Source organism: Hippocampus guttulatus, chromosome 19 (assembly GCF_054856545.1).
Source record: "Hippocampus guttulatus isolate MCC_2025c chromosome 19, RoL_Hgut_1.0, whole genome shotgun sequence".
Lineage (NCBI taxonomy): Eukaryota > Metazoa > Chordata > Actinopteri > Syngnathiformes > Syngnathidae > Hippocampus > Hippocampus guttulatus.
Genome location: NC_141279.1, coordinates 5928418 through 5952651, shown reverse-complemented (window position 1 = coordinate 5952651; position 24234 = coordinate 5928418). Strand labels below are relative to the sequence as shown.

Below are 24234 nucleotides of genomic sequence, written 5' to 3'. Positions count from 1 at the left end.
TTGTCAAATTGCAACACAAAATATCATCAAGCTCTAGAACTCAAAACGTGCCGCTCATATTGCAATGGGAGAAAAATTCCCCCAAATTTAGATCCCCCGCCCCATGCTCTGTCCTGCACGTGACAGATTTGTAAGTCCGATGTAAGGCTGCAAAACACAGGGCACATTGTCAAGCAAATAAAAAGAACCCAGCCCAAAGAAGCAATTTCAATATGTGGCAAGTACTGACAGTGTGGAGGCTGTAGGGTGGCAAGACGTATTTTCTTACCAAGAAAAACATGCCAGCCCCAAAAAGTAAAAAGATCGAAAGATACCTGTGGCATTTACTGGCTCTTGTCCTTTATGTAACAGCAACCTCCTGTTTTTTTTTAAAAATAATGTACTGTATGTCTGGCTGTGGGCTATAAGGGTGGTGAGACATATTCTCTTCTGAAGAAAAACATCCAAGCCTAAAAAAAGAAAAATGAGCTGCAGGAATTTCTGGCAAGTCCTACCCGTGTCATCGCAACCTCCCATATTCTTTATACATCTGTGCTATGGGGGCGACAGGGTAGCATGACCCTTGCGATGACTGACCGTGCCCTCCATGCGACAGTACACAACTTTCCGTTTAACTCTGTGATTTATATTTTCTTGTCATTCTGTCATGGCTCCGCCCTCTTATTTGCCTCCTGACAAGTGAAATTGAGACGACTCTTCTCATGACTGCACACTGTCACTACTCTAAGCGCGGATTCCAGCATTTCGATTAATTCTTCTGTTTGTGTTTGTGTCTTTGCATGGCCATCATGTGCTGGTTGCTCGGTGGATTGTGTGCTCTAACTCTACTCCACATGTCAGGTAAAATAAGTCTTATTTTTGTTTTGATGCGTTATTTTGCGGACTCGCTTCACTTCCTGGACATCTGGAGGAAAAGAGGAACTTAGTCTTAGTAGTATTCTTATTATACCTATTGTTAATTTAATTTATGTGTATAGATGGATAGATAGGTTGTGTACATAATTATGAAGTGTATGCAGCAATAATGATTTGACTTTGGTCCACTCAGCTGCTGCGAGCCGCGAGCTCTCCATCACCCAGAAGCCGCGCTTTTACGGGGTCAGGCCCAGCCGGTTCGTCACCATCTACTGCGCCTCCTCCCAGCAGCACCTGCCGGCCGAGACGCGCTGGTATAAGGCCGCCCGCTATGACCAAGACGTCGCTGAGTGGCGCCTGCTGGAAGGCGCTGTGACTCGCCACAAAGACCTCACGCTCAACGCCTTCCTCATCCTGCACGATTTGAGCCCCGGGGACAGTGGCGTCTACTTCTGCCGCATCAATGAGACGTGGGGGACCGGCACTCAGCTGCAAGTTGCCAGTAGGTAGCAACTCCAAACAATGGATTTTTAATGAATTTTTTGGGGTGTCGGGGTGAAAAAAGATTTTCTACTTGTCATATGAACGATTACATCAACAAGTTGAAGAACAACTGTCCTCACATGTGACAGCAATCTCCCATGTGTGAAGTACAGGCTATGTTTACAGATCTATAAACAAGGGAGATTGCTATCTTGTGTAGGACACAGCCTGTACTCGCCACAGGTTCCTCTAGACACGTTCTCTTCATTGATCTGATGTTTTTCTTCACAACACAGGGTGAAGCTATCCTTTCGCCCCCAAAGCTTGTGCTTGTTTTTTTTTTTTTTGGTATGTTTTTTTCATCAAACATGTCAACTTGTAAATTTCTGGACTGCAACTGACAGGGCCCGTCAACCGAGCAGAGGCAGTGCACCGAAGCAACATGAAGGATGCGCTGATGGTCCTGCAGGGCCTGATGCTGGGGGTTATTGTGTTGCTTTTGCTTCAACGCAATCGCAAAATGGTGAGAAGACCGAAAAAAATGAGCGAAGGTCACTCGTTAACGTTAGCTCATAACCCCTTGTACAAGGTAGAATATTTGGGTCTTGTCAGCCAAACTGCAGCTGAGAACGTGCAGTAGCCATTTTGATTTGCCATTCTCTTTTCATTCTGTTTTTGTGACTAGTTGAAAGGCAGAGAGCGCATCTACGAGGAGCCGGAAATCGAACACATCTATGAGGTGAGTTAGGCCACAACATTAGGTACACACGTTACAAAGTAATGCGGTGCCCGTGTGTTCGTGCGCAGGGCCTGACCATCGAGGCGTACGGAGAAGGCGACTTGTATGAGGAACTGGCGGTGTACGCCACGGCAGATGACTGCGCCGAGGCCCCGTGGGAGTGACGTCGCGGTGATTGTTGTATTCGTGCTATCCTCCATATTATCTCGAGTAGGCATATAAATGTGAGTTCAAGCTTTTCTTTTTTTTTAACAGACATTGTCATGTGGCATTGAAGAATAGTCGCACATGTTGCCGTTTTTTACTGGGTGATGTTATCCCGTTGTTTTGTTATTAATAAAAATAATTAACTTTATTACTATTAAAGTGTGTGTCAATTTAATTGTGCGATGCTGTTATTCATTACACATAGCATTTACGAGACAATCCTGTTTTTAATGCTTGTTCTTCTATTATCATTTATATATATATTTTTTTACATTCATTTATTTGCGGGACATTCAAAATCCACCTTTTAATTTACATTTTGTTTTAATACTTTATATACTGCGCTTAATAATGCTTAAAATATATTACCAATAAGTAAAATAATAGAAAAATGAAAATCCAATGTAAATATAAACAATAACGTAGAGAAAGGTATTAATATGGGCATTTATAGTGTATCTTTTGGGGTAGGTGTGGCTACTGAAATATATTTCAGTCTCGCTGAACGGCATCGCGAGAGCTGTTTTGAAACCGTGCCGCCTTTGCTTCCCTTCACAGAAAAAAAAAGACACGAAACAATATTTGTTGGTTGGATATTTTAGTTGGATAAGTGAACATGATTCTGACCGTGTATGATTTAACTTTAGTCAAGGTGAGGAAGTAAAAATGAGTGATATGATGCATGCAAGTGTGCTGAACAGGTATACTTTTTCCACATTAGGCATATCTTCACATTTTGTGGCTGAGACAATTCAGTCGCTCGAGATGCAGACAATATACATGATTTGTAAACGGGCTGTCAGAAAAAACCGGGAAGTTTCCCAGATGGAGACACTGTATCGTAATTTTCAAACATCCCAACTGCACTGAACGCACCATAGGCTCCTTTTCCCATGGTGCACCTCTCCGCTCACTCGTACACTTCGTTCCAGTCTGGAGTAAACAAACCTCGGCTGTCGGTGTTCATTTTGTTATTACTTTATTACAAAAAGTTTTAGAGAGTGGCGTGATGATAGAAATATATACGGACTACACTTAACCCAGCGCCCCCTGCCTGATTTACACTTTTTGGTTGTCTTTGGACCTAAATGCAAAGTCAAGTCTGCATCTCGGTGAGGACGCGACTAAGCTAGCTATGACATGTAGCTGCTTATCTGGTTTTAAAGGCTCCATTCTTAACGTTAATGAGAATTTGAAGTGTGTGGAAAAGTGCAGATGTGTGTGCTTATTAATTTCTATGTGTGCCGCCAGCGGCGAACAAGAGAATCAAAAGCGACTGGAAGTTACGGGCAGTCGACGATGCTTAAGATAAACGAGTTCGTTTGGTTGTTGAAACTCTTTGTAAATGGTCAAATCATTCTGCTTTTGAGTGGTCTTATCTTGATTCGATCATTTCAAATTGTGATTTGGACTCGTCTGCTTCCCCGGGGCGCCAATCAGAGTGTCACAAGATGTGCACATTTCAAACCCTCGTTTTTGTTGCAAGGCAATTGACTGATTTGGAAATTTAAAAAAAATATTTAATGGTTGAATTCATCATGTTGCAATGAATTTGTTATATTTTTTTTCTATTGTAGCGTGCACATGTTAGGGAAGGGGACACTGGTGAAATATTTGCCTGTTTGGATGGCCGTATTTCGGATCAAGATTTAATTTATGGTCACCGTGTTCAATGTGATTGATTGCACCAGGCTAATTTCTTGTCATCCAGAATGCAGTGTGAAAATGACTCCTGTCATCTGTTTCTCAGCAGGAATTGTAAGTTGGAATATATATTTATTTTTAAGAATGAACTGAGAGGGTTTAAAACCACTTCCCAAAACAGACTCGCGATGGAAAAGGTGCGAGTGGCTCACTGGCATGACACCAGTGAGGAAGGAGAAGCTAAACGTTGGTCAATCACATGTCATGCTTGTGTTTTTCCATCACTAAAATGGCTCGGTCTGCAGTGTCATCTCTCCCTCTCTCTCTGTGTTGTTCCTTTGCAGCATGCCATGTGGGTATAGAAGTTCGGAGGAGGTGCCATGTTAGCCACACACACGCCAGACACGACGCAGGAGGGTGATCATGTCAAACAGGTAAGTCTTGATGTCAATTTTGACTGCCACATTCATCTCTGGCTGAGAGAGAAAAAAAAAGGTTACTGGCTCTCTTGTCTTCCTGTCTGTTTTATTTTTAGTGTTATGGGGATTAAATTAACAGATAATCTGTGTTTAAAGAGGCAGGAATAGACACATGATTAAAGGAGGAGGAGATGTTGTTATTGGAATGAATGTTTAAAAAATATTATTTAAAAAAAGGGAATAATCAGTTCTTAAAATATTTTTCGAGGGTGAGAAGTCACACTTTTACAAAAATAAAATTGTCCAAGGCAACATTCTATTTCAGTATTAAAGTGAAAAATTTAACAAGGGAAGAAAAATTCAAAAACACAACTTTATATTCTGCTTTTTATTCTAGAAAATTTGACTTTGTTTGCCATAAAATTTAAAATAAAACAAGGACTGCATTATGTGAGAAAATTTCTCTCATCTTTTCTCGAAAAAACTTGGGACTTTATTCGTTTTATGACATGCCTTTTTTTACACGGGGATGTCAGGCTAATGTGATGATCCCTAGCAGTCACCGAAGAGCTTTTAATTTCAGTTGTTTGTGTGAAAGTTAATGCTGGGGGGGAAAAATATTTCAAAGCTTGCTTGTGTATCAGCGGAACCATAGCAAATCCCAGAAGGCGAAAAAAACAAAAATTCATTCATGGTTGTCTGCATTTTCTATAAGCGAGGCTTTATGACCCAGCTGAAACAGCTTGAGAGAGCTGCAGAGTTGTCTTCAGTCATTGATCATGCGTTCACGATCTTGGCATCATGTGACGGTCGCCACAATGTTGCCTAGTCAGCACGAGGCCATTGACCCCACTCCAAGCACATCTTGAGTGGTCTTGAGCGAGCAGTTTTGGGCTGCACATGCCATCTCCGCGCGCATCTTTTCCTTTTAAAAAAAGAAAAATATAAAAGGAGGAAGTGCTTGTCACGTTCCTTCCCGTCACACAGATTAAGGAGAAGCTGGCGCAGTCGCTCAAAGCCCTGCAGAGGCGCTACGTGACGTCGGACGCGGTGGTCACCAGCGAGGACGGCGACGCCAACCTGCTGTGCTGCGCCCTGGAGGCCATCTTCGTCCACGGCATCAAGAGCAAGTACATCCGCTGGGAGGCCGGCGGCCGCGGCAAGAAAGGTGGTCGCGGACCCCTCCCGCAGCCTTTCTTCTGGAGCCTCCTTAGGACCGTCACCCATCGGTGAGTCCCACCACCAGAATCTTTGCTTTGTGCTGTGACTGTGACATTTTTTTTGGGGGAGACAATCAAAAGTGTTTGCGCTCGCTGTTCAATTTGCAGCGATGTGATCATCGAGCTGGAGAAAATCAACTTTGTGGGCACGGACGTGGGACGGTGCCGCGCGTGGCTGCGCCTGGCCCTCAACCATGGCCTCCTGGAGTGCTACCTGGTGTCGCTGTTCAGGGAGAGCTCGAAGTTGCGCGCGCACTACCAGCCCGGCGCCCTGCTGCTCAACGGCGAGGAGCGCGAGGTGCTGCTCAGCTACCTGCAGGGTCTGGCCTCGCTCACCTTCAACCTCTCGTACAAGTCGTCCGTCCTCAATCAGTGGACCACCACGCCGCTCAGCCTCGCCGGACTCTGTGCGCCGTGCCCGGCCGACTCTCCGGACCCACCCGTCAACGGAACGGTCGAGCGGCCCGCGCGCAAAGACGCGTGGGATGCGGTGTCGCAGTCGTCGGGGTCGTCCGACGCCGGGCCGCAGGTCTTGAGGGCTACCCGCGGGGTCACCAGAGGACTCGACTCGTCCACGCTGAGCCTCGACACCACAGGATCCTCCCAGCTCTCCTCCAGCTTGAGCTCAGACAGCCTTCTCCAGGGGCAAGACCTCCGCAGCCCCGCGGGGGAGCAATGGTCCTCTTGCGACATCACCGGCAGCGTCGAGGCGCCCCAGAAAGCGTAAGCATGCCTCGAACCTTTTCATTGTGATTTTTATTTTTTTTTATTGCCCACAATGCCGTTTGGCCTATCTTTGGGGGCACACTGGAGTTCTGCTAAAGGCCGCACAACTCGAGTTGAGTGACCTAATTGCTAAGTTGGCAACACTGTGCTTTACGGAAGCTAGCTCTTCTCTGTTTGAAGCCATGTTGTTAGTGGAACCAGTGCACATCAGCGTGAATGGCCTTTCAAATACAGAAGCTGGAAAAAAAAAATGTTTCTTCAGGTCACCTCCCGAGCTCCAGGAGAACGGAAATTCCAGTCAGGATTCCATGCGCGAGGACTCCTTTGTCTCCAGCTCTGGCGCCGATCACTTCTCCGACAGCGACCAGCCGCCCAGTTGTGCTCTCTCCGACACAGCGCCACCACCACCTGCGCCGCTCGCCGAGCTGCCTTCGCCCCCCCGGAATCATGTCGACCGTGCGCAGCCTGCCATCTTGACAGACCTGGAGAAGGCCGAGCTGGACCTCGGAGAGAAAGGAGCCGAGAACAGGGAGCTGTCATCAGATTCCCTCATGGTGAGCGAGCAACTCAAAACTTTTGTGGCTTTTGTCAGAATGCAAAACAAGGTGCAAAACCTTTTTTTTTTCTCCGAAAATCTCTCTCCTATTGTCATTGTGCAAGTAATTAGCCGCTATTCTTAGCCAGTGGCTTTGATACTTCCCAGCACTCTAAATCAAATCATGATAGTCCCGGTTTGAAATTGGAAAGGGTTTGAAACCCCGAGTCATCATGAGAACCAAGTGCGTCAAAAATATGAAATCGTGCTTGATGACTTAGCTTATTGCCTCTGGCATTTTAGCGCTCCCGCGCCTGGATCTCTGACGAAGACATCTACAAGCCTCGCGTGGACGAGGAATCAGACCTCGAGTTGCCACGGTCACCTCCTGCCCCTCCTCCTCCCCCTCCTCCTGCAGACTCGCAGTCGCCACCTAGTGTTGTGCATCGCCGTCAAATAGGTAACTCATCGACTGATTTGCAGTGATCTCACATGACACCAGGGCAGGTGCTTGATCCTGATGTCAATCACTAGGCCACGCCCCCTTTTCCCAAAATGTCCCTATTGTGGGACAAGAAAGGTTATCTAGTCTAAAAGAATCCACCTGCGGTGCAGTTTTTGTTGTGACATCCGTCTCATCTGCCTCCGCCTCGTCTAGGCCTCTCCAACCCCTTCCGAGGCTTGTTGAAGCTCGGCCACCTGGAGCGCCGCGGCGCCATGGGACTGTGGCGGGACCACTACTGCGAGCTGTCTCCTTTCGAGTTCCGCCTCTACCTCAACGCCGAGGAGCGCACCTGCTGCGACAACTGCTCCCTGCTGCGGTGCGAGGACGCCCGTCTGGCCTCGCCCGATGGCCGCTTCGAGCTGGTCTTTCCCGGGAAACGTCTCCACCTGCGCGCCGCCAACCAGGACGAGGCGGAGGACTGGCTGGACCGCGTTGTGGAGGCGGTCAACAAGTGTAGGCCCGTGTCCTGCGTGGACGAGCAGTGGGAGATTCTGGAGCTACCCAGTGAGAACTGCACGGATGACAGCAGCGTTTTTTTCCCGTGCTCCGCCTCTTGCAGCCCCGAGCGATGCTGCTCGCCTTCTCCGCTTCAGGAATTCAACTGGACTCGCACAGCGGATTTGGAAAGGGACTCCATCAAGGAAGCGGTGCTCTATTGTTGTTTGGACGCTGACGTTCGCTTGTGGATGCCTCTCGTCTTCTCGCTCTCCCTGGAGGCCTTGAAAGGCTTCCGGGTGCAAGAGGGAAAGAAGTTGCTGCGGATGACGTTCCCCATCCAGGAAGTACGGGACGTGGTGCCCGACGTCGCGCTGGGCGGACCCGACTTTTTTAAACTCCTGACGCTCAGGGAGACGCTCCGGCTGCGGGCGGAATGCGCGGAGGAGGCTCACTCCTGGAGGGCCCTGATCCGCGGGGCTCTGGACTCGTACTTGGAAAGTGGGGAGGAGGTGGCCGCTGTTGGCCGGGGTGGCGGCGGAAACCTGCACAGACTGGTTCAGCACAGACTCAAAGAAGACGGACTGCTCCTGGTACATTTGTGCTGTGTGCCCTCGCAGAAGGGACTGGACACGCAAAGCTTCAAATGTGCAGGTAATGCGCTCCTAGAAAGGTTTTCAAGGGGGCACAGTGTACCGTTGCCTCTTTGCGATTCGCTGCACATTTAATTATTTGGGGACCTATCCTCCGTTATTCATGAAAAAACCTGCCTATTCCTTGTTTTTGTATTGTTGCTGAAATGCCCTAAGACGGCGCCAAAGCCCCATCTGTCAGAAATGTAGTGCGTTGGTGCCATCTTGTGGAACATCCATGTCAATGAACTTTGCTGAAGTGAGGGGAGGACCTTCTATTAGGCTGTAGAAAAATAGGGTTTTGGTGCCATCTTCTTGCATCAGTAGCCAATTAGATCGCTTTGTCGTCAATATACTCATTGATGTTCATTAATTATTAGTATTTTTTTTTACCAGACATGACAATGTTGTCTGTTGCCACTACTTTCCTTTTTCGACCGGCTTACATTTGAAATACATTTATCTCAAACTCTGGATTTACATGAAGTTGTATGTCCAGGCTGCTCCCAACAGATCGGCCCGTCGCTGGGACGAGCCCGTCTGTGCGAGTTCTCTGGCCAGTACTACTGCGACTGCTGTCATCACGGCGACACCACCGTCATTCCTTCGCGCATGTTGCACAACTGGGACCTCAATAAACGCGAGGTGGGCGCGCGCCTCGCCACGTACTATCTGTCTTTAGCCGTTTCCATGTGTCGATGCATGTCTGTGTGCGTGTCCAGGTGTCCAGGAAGGCCTTGTGGATCTTGACTCAGGTGGAGGAGGAGCCTCTGCTCAACCTGGACCAGCTGAATCCCGACTTGCTGACACACTCCGACACAATGGCTCTTGTGCACAGCCTGCGGCGCAGGCTGCGGCTACTGGGAGAGTACCTGCTCACCTGCCGCAGCGGAGCCCGCAAGATGCTCCAAGCCAGGTGTGTACCGAGCCGGATGTGTGTGTGTGTGTGTGTGTGTGTGTGTGTGTGTGTGTGTGTGTGTGTGTGTGTGTGTGTGTGTGTGTGTGTGTGTGTGTGTGTGTGTGTGTGTGTGTTGAGATGTCTCGCAATTCACTGCCAGTAAGTGTCTTTTTTTTTTCTTTTTCTTTTTTTTTTTTTTTGCATGCTCCCGCTAGGATGGATCAGCGAACCTACTTGCTGGAGTCCAGCGGCCTGTACAGCGTGAAGGACCTGCGGGAGGTATGCATGACTTAATTTTGATTTGATATTCATGAGGCTTGACTTAAGCTTTAACCACTTGACTTGGTAGTTTTGCACCATTTACATTTGAAAAATTGACATTTTAACCATTTCATGCACCCTGTAACCCGATAATATGATAAGTTGTCCACTGTAGTCGCCGCTGTCCCTGAAAGGCTGAATAGTGCGCCCATACTCAATGTCGCCGTCTTTTCCTCAAGATTGCCGAAAACCAGTACACCACCTTTTTGGCGTCACTGTGCCATTTCGCCAGCAGCCACGTTTTCAGCTGCAACCTGTGCACACAGCGGGGCTTCATCTGCCAGATGTGCCACAGTGACGACATCATTTTCCCCTTCCAGCTCGACAGCACCGCCAGGTAATGTCACTTCATTCTCTGGCAGTTTCACAAAAGTGTTGATGCAGCGTGGAAAAAACAAACAAAAAAAAAGAAGACATTTCAATGTCGAGAATAACTTTCCCATTTTACTCGGTGTGTGGCACAGGTGCAAGGAGTGCAAGGCGGTGTTTCATCGGACCTGCATGGTGCCGGGCACCTGTTGTCCTCGTTGCCTGCGGATGAGGAAGTATCTGGAGAGGGACCTGCAGGATTGAGGGAGGCCAATGACGCGTGTCCTTGTTCTTCCCCTGGAGTAGCAATCAAAAATCATGCAACCCCAAGTGCAATTGATATTATGGGCGAAAGTGACAGATGGACTGAACCTAATTTATTGACCTGTGCAGCCACAGCCACGGTGAATCTTCATCATGAGAATTTCCCTCCCTTTTTTATGGCTCCATTAGTCAAGTCTTACATGACAAGATGTTGACAGTTTCACATGCAAAAAATCTGTGACATTAGTAACATGTCCCAATGTGCCTTAATTTTTTTGTTCTCATTTAGTGAATCAAATTGATCAGTAACCTTGCACACTTTGCACTGAGTTCCGACTGTTAAGTGGACACTCCGTCTGCCACAAGTCACGAGCAAGTATACAGCTGTAGTCTTTGTTTTTGATGTATTAACAGACAAATAAAAGTATTATCTTTCACGTCGTGTTCATCTTACATTGTTTCATCATTCATGATTGTGAAACTTTGTGTCAATGCTAAACGTCAGACATTCATAACCTCTAACCCAAAAATACTCTGCTTGCTTCAGAGTGCATTAGTTACCAAGTCTTGGAAACATTCTGCAAGTTCAAAGGTAAGATCATGGTCAAATGCTACAATAAAGATATATGTTCTGGGATGACTGAAAGATAAGAGCATTTACGACTACATTGCCTTATGTTAGCTGCTTATAGCGGCTGCAAGGCATGCCTTTACTGTATTTTGTACTTGTATAATATGCTATTTAAAGACAAAAATTAACAATGTTTGATTATAAGTATACGCAAAAGCTTAAAACAGAAGGGTAAGAGTATGTGGGCCGCATTAAAGGACGACCAATTAAAAAGTCTGGCAACAGCGGGGAGTTGCGCATGCGCAGAGAGGCAGGACGCTCAAAGTAGTGATGGAATTTTCGGCTGTTTTCGATGATCCGGTTCATTTGACACATTAAAAAGGCTCCAAACAATAAACAAGCAACAAAATTAAACTTCAACCAACAACAATCAACCATGCTGCATCATAACAAAAATAGTGAGTATAAACTGCAGCAGCAGGAGTGAACAAAACGACCAAAAACTACTCCTTGCTTTATGATAACAAACATAAGCTATTCCTTGCTTTATTTTAAATTTTCAGTCAACAAAACTAAATACTTAAATTTTTCCAGTCTTTGAGAACACCCTCTCTGACGGGACAGATGTTGCTACAATGCACAATCTACTCTCCATTACTTTGATCAAACGTGGGTAGACGGAAGTTCGGTATTTCCACCAGCTCAGTGGATCAGCTGCCCTTGAAATTTGTGGTTCTTCAAGACATGCCCTAATTTAGTGTCTGCATAGCTGTCAACCTCGGCGAATAGGTGCCCTAATAAATTATTACGATTCCCCTGACAAAGCAACGAAAACGCGTACGGCGGTTTACCGCGCATGCGCACATCATGCTTTATCAATCCGACCGTACAGGGCGATGAAAAAAACAGTATACGATTGAGGATTACTTTTGCTGGTTTGCCGTGACAATAGTAGCGATAGACGACGGCATTGTCGTTGACTACTAGCAGGTGAGACGATCTGGTTTTGAGCCAAAATGGTCTTTGTGAGATTTGTTCACAATTTTTTATCCCGTATAAAAGTTGTAATACGCCGTACGTGATTTGAAATGATAAAAAACGTAGAAAATACGGGGTCAACGGACAAGTTGACAGGGATGCTTTTGTGTTTTTGCACGCTTGACTAATACTGTAAATGAGATTCAGATTTCTTGCCAAACGCCTTTGTGGTTTCCCGGACAGTAGGGGGCGATATGAACTAAAGACATCCAATTCACCAAAAAGAAGAATAAGTACAAGCACTAGAGTGGTACCACATCCGGTTCAATGAGCAAGTGTTTCCGCTGTCCACAAGCCCGGTTCTCAGTGAGTAATTTTAACATTTTAAACTGACTGACTTCGCAGTTTATCTCTGTATGTATAGATGTAGACGTTTGGGGAACGTTATTACAACATGTTGCTCCTCTAATTTTGTTGTTGTGACTCACGAAGTCACTGGAAGTTATCGTAAAAAACAGTCAGTAAAGGGGGCAGTGAGCGAGCACGCCGCTGACAAGTAGACCTCAGCTGTAATCAAAAAGCAATCGAGAACCGCGTTTGACTTGACTACTGTTGAGGAATGGGAGCTGTCAATTTGCTCTTAGCCCTCCTTGGACACAGGTTCTTTTATCTCTCTATAATGTGGAAGAAGACCCAACACCACGTCGTCTTTTCTTCAGTTTATCACAACGCAACACGAATCGATTCGGGCTCCCGTGAGTCTCAGATTTCATCAGGAAGCGTCAAAGAAACACATTCATGAGATTATATAGAGACAATATGATAATGAGAGGCGGGGAGGTACGCCTCTCATGCAAATCCCCGAAACAAAGAAAGTAACATGTCATCTGACCCGGTGTGGCGAGACCAGACCACCACTACCCACCATTTGGTGTGATGGCAGGAACACAGATACTTGAGATAACAGTTCCTCTTTTGATGTTAAACATGTCCTGTGGAGGGGGGCCCTAAAAGTGGTGGGGTTCGAGGGCACTAAAGGTGATTGTAAAACAGTGAGCAGGAAATACCTTCAACAGCATTCTACATTGTTTCTTTCAAGTGTCTGAACAAACACAACTAACAGAGAGGAATAACACCATAACCATTAAACCTAACTAAGTAAAAAGTAGAGACAAAGAAGGTCAAGCAAAGTTCGATCTTGATATGATGACAAAGTATAGACCACTGCTGCTGGTCCACAAATCTTGAGATTAGGGTTCCTCTTCGAAGGCACTTGACAGCATTCAGGGACTTTTATGAGGTGGTGGAGGCAAGAAAACCCTCGGGGGGCTGTTAATTAACCAAGGGGAAATAGGATCTTACGTTCTTTGTTTTAAGTACTTCAGCAGATGTTCAGGACAGAGACTAGTATCAATAGTTCTCATAGCAAGGTGAAATTCCTCAACAATGTTCTACTACTACTTCTAGCGGAATAATTCCTTAACACTACTATTCTGTATGTTTTCCACACCAAAGCTGCTATCAGCAGTGGGAGTGTGATGGCTTCACATCAGGGGGGGGGGGGGGCAGATTTGTTTCAAAACTATTCACACAAATGCACCCGTGACTTTGTTCACTTGTTTTTCGAAAGGAGGTTGCTCATTGTACTTTAGGTGTGGGAGAGAGCAGCGAGTGGATGGCTCAAACAGATGCATTGCGAGTGCCGGCACGTTTGGAAATGGACGGATTTAAAGTAAAAGTCTGCCACTTTACGAATAATGACTCAAATTAAAAAGAAAAAAGAAACAACTTTTTTTACTACCGTGTGTGACTTTCCACTTTTCTTTTGTTTTTCTGCCTGACCAGATTCGTCAGATTACTGGGCCGAAGGGGCAGCCGCCAGACTCGGAGGACATGCGGAAGGGACGTCAACCTGCATTTGGACACGTGTGAGTACTGAGCTGTGTGGTGTGCTTGAAGAGCTGATGTCTGATGTCACGTTGCACCACAAGGTGGAGGTGAGCGCACCCGCCTGTCTCTCACTCAACTTAAACTTGTGCTTCGTGTACTGCACAACAGTGTCAACTCCACATAGACAACCCGAGCATCATCAAGCACTTCTGGAATATGTTTTTAAACCTTGAAGTTGACCAAGTTAGTTGAAAAATGTGTCTATGTGTGCATAGATATAATATCTACATACATATGACTAACTTGGCCCACTTCAATGTCATTTAAAAACTTGACCAGAAGAGTGTGATCATGATGTTGTGGAGTACACGGCACTTAGTTTTTGTCTGAGTGAGAGAAGTCGGACGTGCTCATGTCCCCCTTGGTGTGTCATGAGATGTCAGTGACCTCACGCATGAGCTGGTCAAGCACATGCTCCCATCTCGGGCCTGTCGTCAGTGTTTGTGTTGGCGCAACTTGCACTGGCCCACACAAACAGTGACTGGTAAAATGCTTTGACATTGTCCTGTTCGCTTTTCTGTCCAATAAGTTGTTGAACTTGAATCCGAGTCTTTGCCTTCCATGACTAAGTCCATCCTCAACTCACTCAAAGCCTTTCATGCTGAGTGGTCACTGCAGCTGAAGACTCAAGTCTTGAGGAGAGAGTTGCACATCAGTCATTCGTATGGCCACAAGTGTAACACTGCTGTCCCGTTGGTCTCCACATGACTCGAAACTCCAAGAATTGAGCTTTTGGGTCATGCGAAACCGACGGGAACAGTGAAAAGACTGTCTGGTGCGACCGAAGTGCAGCTCTCACCTCAAAACTCAAGTGGGACTTAGAAAATGTTCTGCAAAGCTCGCCCAAACCACACCCAATTTGGAATCCACCAATCACGGGGGGCCTTCATTTACATACATTTGCATAACCAATCAGAGCGCAGCGATTTGCATATCCACGCCCACTTTCCAGTTCTCGACCAATCAGATTGCTCACAGTTTGCATATCCACGCCCCATAAAGCCCCAGCCAATCAGAGCGGACCTCATTTGCATAACCGCACCCTCGTTTCCACCAATCACAGCATGTTATTGCCATGCTCCACCCACTTCCACGGCCATCAGCCAATCATGAGCCGCCATTCCAGCTATGCCACACCCACTTTCCTCAATTTTTCTGCCCGGGGGGAAAAAATTCGGAAAAAAAATTCTGAAAAAATTTTTAGAAAAAAAGTTTAGAAACATTAAGTTTTTATTTTTTAATGTTTTAAGTTATATTTGTGATGCGTTTAGGAATGAAGTTGAGAGTTGAAGTGTTCTTTGTAATCAAGCTTTATTTCTTTTGCAGAACAGACAATCACAAAGCAGAGGAAAAAGTTGCAAGTTGGATGACAGTCTGCTTGTCGCTGGGTGGCAAAGTGGTCGGCTCGTGAGAAGAACGTCGGACAGGTGCGTTGATCTAAGGAAAAACATCCGTGAGTTACACGCAAGTCAATGTCTTGTGCAGACAAAGATGTTTTCGGCATGAAACTTACCAGCGAGAGAGACAAGTTGTTGGGTCTTTTGTGCAGGAAGCCGTGTGCATGTTCACTGCTGCCTGAAGAGGAGGGGAAGAAAAAAAATAAAATAAAAAAGTCTTCAACTCTGCGGAGAACATGCTTGTTGAAATGAGCCTTCTTACCAGCAGATGGCGGTCACATTTCGCCCCATACTCCACCGGCTTCATCTGGATGACAAAGTACAGGTGAGTAGACACCAATTACAAACCAAAATGCAGTTCCATGTTACTCGAAGCTGCTGCCGCACGAGCTCTTCATTTTTCAACTGATTGATTCACTGGAATCTTTTTCTGCAACACTTGGTCCAGCATGATCAGCACCAACAGGCCAAGCTGCTACTGGTCCAGTGACTCATCCAAGGTGGTCAAACGAGACCTGTCAAGTCCTTTTTCGTACCTTTGAACGGCAACGTTGAAAATGGAGCAGACACAAGCTTGTCGCATTTGTCTCTTTGCCCAGCAGGCGGAGGATCTGACTGGAAGCTGCACTGCATGCTGAATGAAAGAAAAAGCAGGTGAGTGTGCTTGAAAATTCAATGTGCAATGCTTTTTTTGGGTGTAGCTTCAGTCACCCGTTGGCGTGCATGATATCAGGTGGATCGTGATGCCACGTTTCCCCGAGGGCCTGCACCAGCACCGCCTCCAACCAACAGTTCCAGGACTTGGATTGGAATTTCGCGACAGCCTCGAGGACGACTCGACCTCAGTCCGCGTTACCTGGTTCTTCAGCACCACCTGGTGGATGAAAGCAGGACAAACATGCACATGTTGAGCAAATGTCTTGGGCCACTCTCCCGCCCTTTCCCCCTGGTGCAACACCAGATTCATATGATCAGATCATCAGCAAGGCCGGCGGAAGCCGGACAGCTTGTGTGAGAGCCACAGGTGCGCCTACTCAACCAGCTTTCAGGAGCTGGTCGAGTCGGAGGTCCTGCGGTTCAACCAAACTGTTTTCAAATTTCTGGATTTGACACCTGTGCTCAATCACGTGCTGATGTAATTACGAGTACTCGCACATGTGCACATCTATAAAAGAGTTGGCTTCACTTGTGAAGAGCAGAGCTGGACGACGCCTCTTCGACAGCACGGTGGCCTGAAAGACACGGTAACGTTAGCTCTTGACTCTTAAATATTCAAACCTTCCAAGCGTGTGGCTGGGCACCCAGATATTTGGAAGACCCAAACGCCACAGGATGGCGGCCATTTTGTCGAGGTGAGCCTGCGGAGACAGAAATGAGAATCGACACATTTGGGATTTAGTCTGATATGTATTCAAATGCGGCAGTTTTACCTTGTTGCAGTCAATTTGGCCATTCTGTAGAAGACGCAAAGCCTGTGGACAGAAAGGAGACAAATTAGTTGGGCTTGCTCCAAATGGTTCACAATTTAAATTCCATATTGGAACACACAGCAAGTGTCCCATTTTAGACGTGATTTGAACCTGTGAGGAGAAATGACACAATTAGTATGCACACACGCATATTAATTCTGTTTAATTGTGAATTTAGAAAGGAGTTTTGTCTACTTACCCTCTCGGCGAACGTAGCTTTCCTAGGAAGTTGTGGGGGGGAAAAAAACCGTTCGTTGCACAGTCAGGTCGCGGGAGACGTTAATGGCAATGCTCGAGCAAACATTTTTGCTTTGCATGTTTGCCAGGTGCAAGCACGTTTAAAGTGTTGCTTTCCACTCAATGTGAGTGTTTTAAGAAGCGATTAAAGAGTAAAAAGTCACCTTGTTGGGGTTCTGCGTGATCTTGTGGACAGGCGTGCTGAGCAGGAGCAGCGTGTGGACGAGAGGAGGCTGTCGAAGGTGAGAAAGAATGATTGCCTCTTTGTCGCCGTTTAAATAGGTTTTCAGTAGTGACGTCACTTCCGGCAAGAAAAAAAATATTTAAAACATTATCAGAAGACCGGGTTCGAACCTGAGTTCACCACTTGGGACTGCCGGTCGTATACCATTGGGCTATTGACTAACAGTGACTATGGTCGCTTTTAAGTGTATATAACAGAAAAGGTGGTGAATGTGAAGGGGGGGGGGGGAAAAATGCAGGTTCCTAGTGCTATCACACGGGCTCGAACTTGAGTTCTCCAGGAGGGACTCACGGTCTTATACCATTGGGCCATTGATTGGCAGTAACTTCTATTGCTTTTACATGTATATAACAGAGAAGGTGAACGTGAAGGTGGAAAAAAATTGAAGAGCTTAGTGCCAGCGGGCTCGATCTTGAGTTCACCAGACGGGACTCACGGTCGTAAACCATTCGGCTACAGAGTGAGAATAGTGACTGTCGATTTTACGTGTTTAATTATTTCCATCAGATACTGAACCGTTTTGAAGTGTTAGATCATCTAAATATGACCAACCTAATTGCAACCAAAACTATCTGCGTGGTCGAATGGACAGGGACATGACGTGGCCCCCGGGTAACCCGGGTTTGATTCTTGCTCAATTTATAAATGTAGCAGACAGTGGGGCTCGAACCCGGGTCGCTTGACTTCTCCGCGTCGTCTTTTACCGTTGGGCCATTTTGCCACGAAAATTTCGAAAAAATATATTTAATCATCGGTTAAAACCGACACGTGAGCTGAGGTGGTTGGCATCTTTCGTAGAGTGAGTGGCCTCTTGTGTTCCGAACTTCGGCCCTCAACTTTGTGACGGCACTCGAACCTCACCCGTAAGCCCTCAACCTCACCACTTTCTCCCCTCCGCTCCCTTCATAATACCATCCTGAGATCAGGAGAGGGAGTTTGCTCAGCCAACTTGCTTTGAAATTGAAGACGAACATCACAAAGATATAGGCAGTGTCGTTTTGTTACTTTGCTTTATTGGCGATCGTGAATAAAGTGCTTGATTAAAACACACGTTTCTTGTCTGCTTCAGTCACAAGTAAAACATTCGTAAACACACACTTCCAAAAATGGAAGCCAACTTTGTTCATTGTTTCAAGATGCTTTGTTGAAAAGGGCAACTCCGTTGGAATAGTTGAGACCCAAGTCTCGTCGGGGTGGTTTTGGTCTGTGCTGGTCCAAACGGGTCCCGAGGCTGAAGAACCTGCAACACTAAAGGAATCACGCCGAAATCAAACTTCATTTCATATTGGGCAGAAAACTTCCTGCAGGGCCCCAATCATCCCCCACCCCCTCCAAGTATTCGCTGTCTTCGGGAATACAGTATACGCCAATCAATACGCCCCCCACCAACCACCGCATCCGAAACAAAGTTGACCGAACGACGAAAATCAATACGCCACCACCACTTCAAAAACAAAGTTTACCCAACGACGACAATGCGTCAACAAGAGGCTTGTAATGTCGGCGGGCGGGGGGCGACGTCCTGACCGTCCGGCACATGATCATTTGCCAAAATTCTGTCAACCGCTTGATGACAGCTGTTATGAAAGCGCTGATGTATTGTATAAAATGACCGCAGGCTATCTTTTTCTGAATATACTCAAAATGTCGTGGTGGTGTTGAGCTGCTGGAAGGGAGGGCAGGTGTTCGGAGCTGGTCATGTCGTCGCCTCGCTGGTCGTGTCGTAGCCTCCTTGCTCCGAGTACACCCGCATGAACTGCAGCACAATACGGTCAATTCCCAGCCCGTCACAGCCGGACAGTCTCACAAACATTTCAGTCTCAAACTCCAGCAGAGGGCTCGCCATTGGCAAGAGGAAACAATCAACCCGATTTCGATTTTAGTCAGCTAACAGCAGGAAGAATCATTGTAAAATTCGACTGCAAACTCGCGGGAGGCTTGCGCCCGTCGTCGAAAGTGTTGACGCTTCAAACAAACCAAACAACAACACAACAAAAAGTATTCACGAAACGTACGGGCGCCGTCAACTGGCGCACATTAGGAACGACAAACCTGCGACTGAATTGGCCCTCAACTTTACAAGTGTCGTCCCACCAAAAAATACACCCACCTTTGTCGGGAGGGAGGGGGGGGGGTCAAGTATATTGGTCTTTGTTGTTCTGTATATATTGCTCTGGACGAGTCGTAACTGGGAGGGGCGGGGATCAATTCCTTTTGTGCTTTTGCATTCTTGACCAATACGGTGAATTTGATTCCAATTCTGACTGCTTGCAAAATGCCTTTGTGGCTTCCTGGACAGCAGAGGGCGATATAGACCATGGAGATCCATTCTACCAAGAAGAAGAACTCGGACAATAACAAGAAGGGTACCACATCCGGTTCAGCGAGCAAGTTTTTCCGCAGACTCCAAGCCGCGCTCACGGTGAGTAATTTTAACATTTTAACGAATTATATGTGAATGTATTGATGCAGACCATTTCGGAGCATCATTACGGTACGTCCCTCCTCTAATTTGTTGATTGTTACTAAACCATTGAAGTTATCGTAAAAACACAACAAAGGGGGCCAGTTCTCATATGAAGGCAGATTTGTCTCAAAACGATTCCCACAAATGCATCCGTGACTTTTTTGCAATTGTTTTTCGAAATATATTTGTGGTATTCATAAAATGAATACTCGGTTACATAAAATACGTGTTGATAATGTCCACAAACAGACACGTCATTTTCACACGTGTTTTCGGGTCCCCAAATCCATTCAGGATTTTCACGTGTTTCTCTATGTGGTGTGAGCATTTCTCATGATTTTGAGATCCCGTTTTCGTCCGCGAGGAGGGGGCAGTGTTGCTGTCTCCAATTTACGGGAACTTTAGTGGACGGTTGAACGACGTTAAGTCTTTTCAGTAGTTGAGCAGTTGATTGAAAGGAGGTTGCTCAATGTACATGAGGTGTGGAGAGAAATCCGCGAGCGGGCAGATTTGGAAATGGACGTGTTAGAAGTAAAGGTCTGCCACTTATTCTGTGAAGAATAACACAAATCATAACAAAAACCTACCAAAAAAAATCTGTTTTTTTTTATTTATGGGTGGGGGGGACAGAAGAGTATGACTTCCCACTTTTGTTTTTCTTTCTACCTGACTAGATCGAAGAGTCGACTGAGCCTAAGGTGCAGCCGACAGACTCGGAGGACATGCTGAAGGGAGCCCAACCTGCATTTGAACACATGTGAGTATTGAGCCTTGTTGTGTGCTTGGAGAGCTGATGTCTGATGTCACGTCGCACCACAAGGTGGAGGTGAGTACGCCCGCCTGTCTCTCACTCAACTTAAACCTCTGCGCCGTGTACTGCACAACATTGTCAACTGCTCATTGACAACCCGAACATCATCAAGCACTTCCCAGAAGATTGTGATCATGATGTTGTGGAGTACACGGCACTTAGTTTTTGTCTGAGTGAGAGAAGTCGGACGTGCTCATGTCCCCCTTGGTGTGTCATGAGATGTTAGTGACCTCACGCATGAGCTGGTCAAGCACATGCTCCCATCTCGGGCCTGTCGTCAGTGTTTGTGTCTGTGCAACTTGAACTGGCCCACGCAAACATTGGCTGGTAAAATGCTTTCACATTGTCCTGTTTGCCTTTCTGTATAATAAATTGTTGAACTTGAATCGGAGTCTTTGCCTTCCCTGACTAAGTCCATCCTTAACTCACTCAAAGCCTTTCATGCTGAGTGGTCACTGCAGCTGAAGACTCAAGTCTTGAGGAGAGAGTTGCACATCAGTCACTCGTATGGCCACAAGTGTAACACTGCTGTCCCGTTGGTCTCCACATGACTCGAAACTCCAAGAATTGAGCTTTTGGGTCATGTGAAACCGACGGGAACAGTGAAAAGACTGTCTGGTGCGGCCGAAGTGCAGCTCTCACCTCAAAACTCAAGTGGGACTTAGAAAATGTTCAGCAAAGCTCGCCCAAACCACACCCAATTTGGCATCTACCAATCACGGTGAGGCCCTCATTTGCATAAATTTACATAACCAATAAGAATTCACAAATTTGCATAGCCACGCCCACTTTCACGTATCCGACCAATCGGATTGCTCAAAATTTGCATATCCACGCCTCATAAAGACCCAGCCAATCAGAGCTCGCCTAATTTGCATATCCACACCTTCGTTTCCACCAATCACAGCACGTTATTGCCATGCCCCACCCACTTCCACAGCCATCAGCCAATCATGAGCTGTCATTCCAGCTATGCCACACCCACTTTCCTCAAATTTTCTGCCCCGGAAAAAAAATCCAGAAAAATTTTTTGAAAAAAAATTTTTTTTTAATTTTTTGAAAAAAAAAGTTTTAAATTATATTTTTGTGATATGTTTAGGAATGAAGTTGAGAGTTGAAGTGTTCTTTGTAATCAAGCTTTATTTCTTTTGCAGAACAGACAATCACAAAGCAGAGGAAAAAGTTGCAAGTTGGATGGCAGTCTGCTTGTCGCTGGGTGGCAAAGTGGTCGGCTCGTGAGAAGAACGTTGGACAGGTGCGTTGATCTAAGAGGAAAAACATCCGTGAGTTACACGCAAGTCAATGACTTGTGCAGACAAAGATGTTTTCGGCATGAAACTTACCAGCGAGAGAGACAAGTTGTTGGGTCTTTTGTGCAGGAAGCCGATCATGTTCACTGCTGCCTGAAGAGGGGAAGAGAAAAAAAAAATAAAAATAAAGTCTTCAACTCTGCGGAGAACATGCTTGTTGAAATGAGCCTTCTTACCAGCAGATGGCGGTCACATTTCGCCTCATACTCCACCGGCTTCATCTGGATGACAAAGTACAGGTGAGTGACACCAATTACGAACCAAAATGCAGTTCCATGTTACTCGAAGCTGCTGCCGCACGAGCTCTTCATTTCTCAACCAATTGATTCACTGGAACCTTTTGCTGCAACACTTGGTTCAGCATGATCTGCACCAACAGGCCAAGCTGCTACTAGTGACTCATCCAAGGTGGTCAAACCTGCCAATGTCACAAATGAGACCAGTCAAGTCCTTTTTCGGACCTTTGAACGGCAACGTTGAAAATGGAGGCAGCAGCGAGGACCTGCTACAAGCTTGTCGCATTTGTCTCTTTGCCCAGCAGGCGGAGGGTCTGACTGGAAGCTGCACTGCATGCAGAATGAAAAAGCAGGCGAGTGTGCTTGAAAATTCAATGTGCCGTGCTTTTTTCTGTAGCTTCCGTCACCTGACGGCGTGCATGACATCGTGACGCCACGTTTCCTGAGGGCCTGCGCCAGCGCCGCCTCCAACCAACAGTTCCAGGACTTTGATTGGAATTTTGCGACAGGCCCAAACCTTGAGGACGACTCGACTCCACAACGTGTTATCTGGTTCTTCAGCACCACCTGGTGGATGAGAGCGGGACAAACGCAATGTTGAGTAAATGTCTTGGGGTCACTCTCCCCCCTTTGTGCAACACCTGATTCAAATGATCAGATCATCAGCATGGTCGGCGAAAGCCGGACAGCGAATGATCATTTGTCTCAGTGTGCGAGAGAGCCAGAAAAAAAGCCCCGCCACCGTTTGATTTTAGCCACAGGTGCGCCGAGTAGGAGGGCCTGTGGTTAAACCAAACTTTTTCAAATTTCTGGATTTGACACCTGTGCTCAATTACGAGTACTCTCACATGTACACCTCTATAAAACAGTCAGCTTCACTTGTGAAGAGAGCAGAGCTGGACGCTTCGACAGCACGGTGGCCTGAAAGACGCGGTAACGTTGGCTCTTGACTCTTAAATATTCAAACCTTCCAAGCGTGTGGCTGGGCACCCCGATATTTGGAAGACCCAAACGCCACAGGATGGCGGCCATTTTGTCGAGGTGAGCCTGCGGAGACAGAAATGAGAATAGACACATTTGGGATTTAGTCTGGTATGTATTCAAATGCGGCAGTTTCACCTTGTTGCAGTCAATTTGGCCATTCTGTAGAAGACGCAAAGCCTGTGGACAGAAAGGAGACAAATTAGTTGGGCTTGCTCCAAATGGTTCACAATTTAAATTGCACATTGGAACGCACAGTAAGTGTCCCATTTTAGACACGATTTGAAGATTTGTACCTGCGAACAGAAATGGCACAATTAGTATGCACACATGCATATTCGGTTGAATTGTGAATTTAGAAATGAGTTTTGTCTACTTACCTTCTCGGTGAACGTAGCTTTCCTAGAAAGTTGGAGGAAAAAAAAGCGTTTGTTGCAAGGTAGTAGGAGACGTTAATTGCAATGCTCGAACAAACATTTTTGCTTTGCATGTTTGCCAGGTGCGAGCACGTTGAACGTGCCGCTTTCCATTCAAAGTGAGGAAATGTGTTTTAAGAGGCTATTAAAGAGTAAAAAGTCACCTTGTTGGGGTTCTGCGTAATCTTGTGGACAGGCGTGCGGAGCAGGAGCAGCGTGTGGCCGAGCGGAGGCTGTCGAAAGAGAGAAAGAATGATTGCCTTGTTGTCGCCGTTTAAATAGGTTTCCGGTGATGACGTCACTTCCGGGAAGAAGAAAAAATTAAGAGTGATAGAAGACCCGGGCTCGAACCTGAGTTTACCGGTCGGGACTCCATTTCGTATACCATTGAGCCATTGGCTGACAGTTACCTTCAACGCTTTTACATGTATAGTAAGAAAGAAAGAGAATGTGAAGGAAAACTAGGTTAAACAACGGGTTTCGAACCGGAGTTCCCCAGTCGGGACTCCAATTCGTATACCATTGGGCCATTGTCTGACAATTGCATCAACTGCTTTTACATGTACTGTACATTAAGAAAAGCGGGAGAAGGGAAATAAAACAACATGCATAGCGCCAATACCGGGTCTCGAACCTGCATTCAGCAGAGGGGACTAGCATTCGTATACCATTCGGCTATAGACTGACAGTGAATATAATGCTTTTACATGTATTTAACAGAAAAGGTGAACGTGAAGGTGGAAAAATTACATGATTAGTGCCAACACTCGGGTTCGAACTTGCTTTCACGAGGCGGGACACTCATGTGTATTCCATTCGGCTATAGGCTGACATCGGATAATTTCTGCTTTTTTATGTATATAACAGAGAAGGTGAATGTGAAAGTGCAAAATTAGTATGATTAGCGCCAAGACCCGGGCTCGAACTTAAGTTCATCAGGATGGACTGCCAGTCGTATACCACTCGACTATAGAC

General features: G+C 46.3%; 4 protein-coding genes and 1 long non-coding RNA gene across 12 annotated transcripts; 3 read left to right on the top strand and 2 right to left on the bottom strand.

Moving 5' to 3' along the window:
• Nucleotides 1–121: 121 nt before the first annotated feature.
• Nucleotides 122–2432, top strand: cd79b (CD79b molecule, immunoglobulin-associated beta). Its single transcript, XM_086138341.1, has 5 exons — nucleotides 122–840; nucleotides 1049–1357; nucleotides 1743–1861; nucleotides 2024–2077; nucleotides 2146–2432. Exons 1-5 carry the CDS (start codon nucleotides 780–782, stop codon nucleotides 2239–2241), a joined length of 639 nt encoding a protein of 212 aa, XP_085994467.1. The 5' UTR covers nucleotides 122–779; the 3' UTR covers nucleotides 2242–2432.
• A 779-nt stretch (nucleotides 2433–3211) lies between these two features.
• On the top strand, nucleotides 3212–10629 carry plekhm1 (pleckstrin homology and RUN domain containing M1). Its single transcript, XM_086138327.1, has 12 exons — nucleotides 3212–3396; nucleotides 4273–4362; nucleotides 5335–5576; nucleotides 5676–6290; nucleotides 6556–6847; nucleotides 7132–7288; nucleotides 7487–8422; nucleotides 8900–9045; nucleotides 9123–9316; nucleotides 9514–9577; nucleotides 9799–9956; nucleotides 10084–10629. The coding sequence occupies exons 2-12, from the start codon at nucleotides 4309–4311 to the stop codon at nucleotides 10190–10192; spliced, it is 2967 nt and encodes a 988-aa protein (XP_085994453.1). The 5' UTR covers nucleotides 3212–3396; nucleotides 4273–4308; the 3' UTR covers nucleotides 10193–10629.
• Nucleotides 10630–11639: 1010 nt separating this feature from the next.
• Nucleotides 11640–18088, top strand: LOC147189805 (uncharacterized). Of its 7 annotated transcripts, XR_015104058.1 has the most exons (8): nucleotides 12073–12107; nucleotides 13372–13473; nucleotides 13587–13669; nucleotides 15018–15118; nucleotides 15241–15413; nucleotides 15537–15588; nucleotides 15691–15742; nucleotides 15822–18088. It is a non-coding gene; the product is annotated as an uncharacterized LOC147189805 (long non-coding RNA). The 7 variants fall into 7 exon arrangements; XR_015104059.1 differs by lacking the exons at nucleotides 12073–12107; nucleotides 13372–13473 and adding an exon at nucleotides 11640–11753; XR_015104060.1 differs by lacking the exon at nucleotides 13372–13473 and having other exon boundaries at nucleotides 11862–12107; nucleotides 15537–15591.
• LOC147189806 (uncharacterized) lies at nucleotides 14984–16665 on the bottom strand. Of its 2 annotated transcripts, XM_086138511.1 has the most exons (8): nucleotides 16519–16665; nucleotides 16390–16446; nucleotides 16275–16320; nucleotides 15800–15962; nucleotides 15625–15722; nucleotides 15351–15395; nucleotides 15205–15266; nucleotides 14984–15128 (listed from the first exon to the last, which is right to left on the bottom strand). In XM_086138511.1, coding segments are annotated over exons 1-8 (495 nt in total). In that variant the 5' UTR covers nucleotides 16542–16665; the 3' UTR covers nucleotides 14984–15127. The 2 variants fall into 2 exon arrangements, 1 of the variants encoding a protein (XP_085994637.1); XR_015104053.1 differs by lacking the exon at nucleotides 16275–16320 and having other exon boundaries at nucleotides 16367–16446.
• Nucleotides 18089–21436: 3348 nt separating the features above from the next.
• Nucleotides 21437–23533, bottom strand: LOC147189804 (uncharacterized). The gene is made up of 7 exons (XM_086138512.1): nucleotides 23424–23533; nucleotides 23224–23245; nucleotides 22830–22909; nucleotides 22088–22429; nucleotides 21803–21847; nucleotides 21660–21719; nucleotides 21437–21581 (listed from the first exon to the last, which is right to left on the bottom strand). The coding sequence occupies exons 4-7, from the start codon at nucleotides 22286–22288 to the stop codon at nucleotides 21480–21482; spliced, it is 408 nt and encodes a 135-aa protein (XP_085994638.1). The 5' UTR covers nucleotides 22289–22429; nucleotides 22830–22909; nucleotides 23224–23245; nucleotides 23424–23533; the 3' UTR covers nucleotides 21437–21479.
• Between the last annotated feature and the right edge of the window lie 701 nt (nucleotides 23534–24234).

What these genes read in the sequence shown, in the direction of transcription:
- LOC147189806 (XM_086138511.1), bottom strand. Translation starts at nt 16,541, where the DNA reads ATGGCCAAATTGACTGCAACAAG. An exon ending in TCCAGCTCTGCTCTTCACAA is followed by an intron (nt 15,963 to 16,274) that starts GTGAAGCCAACT and finishes TTCATCCACCAG; the next exon opens with GTGGTGCTGAAGAACCAGGT. An exon ending in GATATCATGCACGCCAACGG is followed by an intron (nt 15,723 to 15,799) that starts GTGACTGAAGCT and finishes TCTTTCATTCAG; the next exon opens with CATGCAGTGCAGCTTCCAGT.
- plekhm1 (XM_086138327.1), top strand. Translation starts at nt 4,309, where the DNA reads ATGTTAGCCACACACACGCCAGACACGACGCAGGAGGGTGATCATGTC. An exon ending in AGGGTGATCATGTCAAACAG is followed by an intron (nt 4,363 to 5,334) that starts GTAAGTCTTGAT and finishes CCCGTCACACAG; the next exon opens with ATTAAGGAGAAGCTGGCGCA. An exon ending in CAGCTCGACAGCACCGCCAG is followed by an intron (nt 9,957 to 10,083) that starts GTAATGTCACTT and finishes TGTGTGGCACAG; the next exon opens with GTGCAAGGAGTGCAAGGCGG.
- cd79b (XM_086138341.1), top strand. Translation starts at nt 780, where the DNA reads ATGGCCATCATGTGCTGGTTGCTCGGTGGATTGTGTGCTCTAACTCTA. An exon ending in AACTCTACTCCACATGTCAG is followed by an intron (nt 841 to 1,048) that starts GTAAAATAAGTC and finishes TGGTCCACTCAG; the next exon opens with CTGCTGCGAGCCGCGAGCTC. An exon ending in AAATCGAACACATCTATGAG is followed by an intron (nt 2,078 to 2,145) that starts GTGAGTTAGGCC and finishes GTTCGTGCGCAG; the next exon opens with GGCCTGACCATCGAGGCGTA.
- LOC147189804 (XM_086138512.1), bottom strand. Translation starts at nt 22,288, where the DNA reads ATGTCATGCACGCCGTCAGGTGACGGAAGCTACAGAAAAAAGCACGGC. An exon ending in TTCAACGTTGCCGTTCAAAG is followed by an intron (nt 21,848 to 22,087) that starts GTCCGAAAAAGG and finishes TTTGTCATCCAG; the next exon opens with ATGAAGCCGGTGGAGTATGA. An exon ending in ACAACTTGTCTCTCTCGCTG is followed by an intron (nt 21,582 to 21,659) that starts GTAAGTTTCATG and finishes TTTTCCTCTTAG; the next exon opens with ATCAACGCACCTGTCCAACG.